This window comes from Otolemur garnettii, unplaced genomic scaffold, assembly GCF_000181295.1.
Source record: "Otolemur garnettii isolate 467f Iridium unplaced genomic scaffold, OtoGar3 scaffold00041, whole genome shotgun sequence".
Taxonomy (NCBI): domain Eukaryota; kingdom Metazoa; phylum Chordata; class Mammalia; order Primates; family Galagidae; genus Otolemur; species Otolemur garnettii.
This window is the reverse complement of record NW_003852436.1, coordinates 5,729,832-5,732,330: the sequence shown is the minus strand read 5'-3', so window position 1 is coordinate 5,732,330 and position 2,499 is coordinate 5,729,832. Positions and strand designations below refer to the sequence as shown.

General features: G+C 43.0%; 1 protein-coding gene across 2 annotated transcripts in view; it reads right to left on the bottom strand.

Moving 5' to 3' along the window:
• The window catches only part of MMAA (methylmalonic aciduria (cobalamin deficiency) cblA type), a 17,858-nt gene that overhangs the window by 4,772 nt on the left and 10,587 nt on the right, over positions 1 to 2,499 (bottom strand). For both annotated transcript variants that reach the window (XM_003790198.3, XM_023513480.1), the window contains one exon: positions 886 to 971. In XM_003790198.3, the coding sequence (XP_003790246.1) occupies positions 886 to 971 (86 nt within the window). The remainder of the gene's footprint in view (positions 1 to 885; positions 972 to 2,499) is intronic.

Below are 2,499 nucleotides of genomic sequence, written 5' to 3'. Positions count from 1 at the left end.
GGGTGCTTCCTTGTTGATGATCCACATCAATGTTCCAGGAGACATAAGTCGAGCTGATGCCATGTGGCACAAAGCCTCAACTGTCTTCCTATTAGACACAGAAGCTTTGTGTTTGGGACTCTCCCAGGTATCTTCATTTGGCTGGTCCTGATTTGTATCCTTTATAACATAACTATAATTTTAATATAGTGCTTTCTTGAGTCCTGTGAGTCATTCTAGTGAGCTATAAAGCCTAATGGGTAGTGGGAACCCCTTAAATTGTAGCCAGTTGGTCAGAGGTGTAGGTGGCCTGGGAATCCTGGAGCTTATAGCTGGTGTCTAAGTGATGGGAGGCTTGTGTTGGATGGTACCCTCATCCTGCGAAGTCTGCACTACTACCAGGCAGTTAAGTGTCAGAATGGCATGGCAGGAGAAGAGTAAGAATCCCATTGTACATTATGTAAACCATGACAGCAGGATCCCAGTTAAAAACAAAGTGATATCTTATGAAGAGCATTTGAACCGAGTGTACTAAAAACAGCCATGCAACCTGGTCTCCTGTGGCTGGAGCTATCCATGTATTCCAATCACTCCCATGTCACAGGTAGAAAAGTTGGGATTTTTTTTTTAATTTCAAAATATTACAGGGGTACATACGTTTTTGGCTACATATATTGATTTTGCTGTGTATGATTCAAGGTTAAAACAGTAGAAAAGTTTAAGACATATGATCACTTCAAGGTCATACATTCTATTCCTATAAGCCGACAAAAAATTTAGCCAACGTCAATGATGTTTCTTTCTCTACACTATTATCAACTTAATTTACAAAAACACACAATAGAAACTGGCACTTTCAGAGGTACATTCTTTGTATTTGAGGGGAAAAAAAAATAAAAGATTTACCTGCAGTTCATCTCCTCCTGCTGGTGGCAATAGTAAAACAAACATGTCAACCATGTCAGCAACTGCAAACTCCGACTGACCCACACCTGAAATTTTAAATCACAACTCTATAGACTTCCGCAATTACAGTGTCACTTCCACTCCACTCCATTCACTCATATTCGTGGTCACTCCCTCATGTACCCCAAGGCTGAAGAAAGTGTTAAAATAGTATCACCACCTTACCCTACGAGCCAGTGATTTTCAACCAGTGTGCTGTGAAAAATTTTAAGATTAATTAAATTAAGCTAAATTAAATTCAAAACAAAAGAATAAATATATTCTTTTTTTAACCCTTTAAAAAAAACCAACATAATTTAAGCGTGCTGTGGAAGTTTAACTATAGGTTCAAGTGTGGCATGAGACAAAAAAGGCTGAAAAACACTGCTCTGAGAAAACCGGTGGTTCTTCTGTGCTCTCCCTGCCCGGTTCCCATTAAACCTATTCTCGGGTTAGGGAACCCAGAACCTCCATCCTCTCCTCACTCCTGGAGCTCCTTCTGTGCTTCCCTTTCCCCAGCAAGTAGCATGAACACTGACTCTAAATCACGCCTGCCAATCTGTCCATCTTTTCGGCTTCTCCATCCTTAGACCTGATGGCAAAGCCCCAATCATGGATCAGTCCAACTACGTGTGCTTTCTCCTCTCTAAGCACCCAAGAGAAAGTGTTCAACTGTGTGCACAGGCGCCACCGTGGGGCCATGGTCTCCAGCCTCTGCTACATATTCTTCACCGCCTGGTAGAAGCAATCCCCCAAAGGCCCTGGGTCAGCTTCCCTTCCTGTTTCTCACCACAGCCATCACAAACACTCACGGTCCCATGACCTCCCCACTTGATGGTGGCCGCAGCACCTGCTCCACAGAGGGAAGGGAGGCAAAAACTCCCTCGCCTTCTCCCTGTCCCCTGCTCAGGGGAAAGACACAAACATAAACCAGGCCTACAAGCTCCTCTGCATTCTCAGGTGAATGTCGGCTGAAGATGAACCTCTCAGTCCTTCCTGGTCCCTGTTCTTCGTTACCTTTAACCTCGCCTTTGTCCACAGGTGCGTGTCAGCACATCACTTAACACTGTGTTCAAGCCTCGCTCTTCTTAAAACCAGATAAAACACTAGTTAAGTGTTTTATCTTTTTAAAAGATAAAAACTCACAACCTCCTCCAGCTATCACCACTCTATTCCTCTCTCTGTATGGTTAAGTTTCTGGGAACTAGTAATTCATACTCACTGCCTCTACCTCATCACTTCACGTGAATCTCAATGCATGAAACTGCCTTTCACACCCTTTGCTCCATTGAAGCGTCTCAGGGAACTCTCTCCCTCTGTGGAGTGGCAGAGACTTCTACTTTAATGTGAACTGACGTCCAGCTTTTGGTGGGACAGTCCCAATTTTTAACAATTTGTCCTGCGTCCCACAGCATTTTTAAAAAGTCCCGATTTTTGGAAAGAATGCATGACAAGCTAGGGAACGACAGGAGAACGGGAAGGGAATATATGGTTTTCAGCTGCTATGTGGCTATTTCGCCAGGATATGACTTTTATACTATTTTTGTTAATTATAATGTTAAACTTTAATAATAA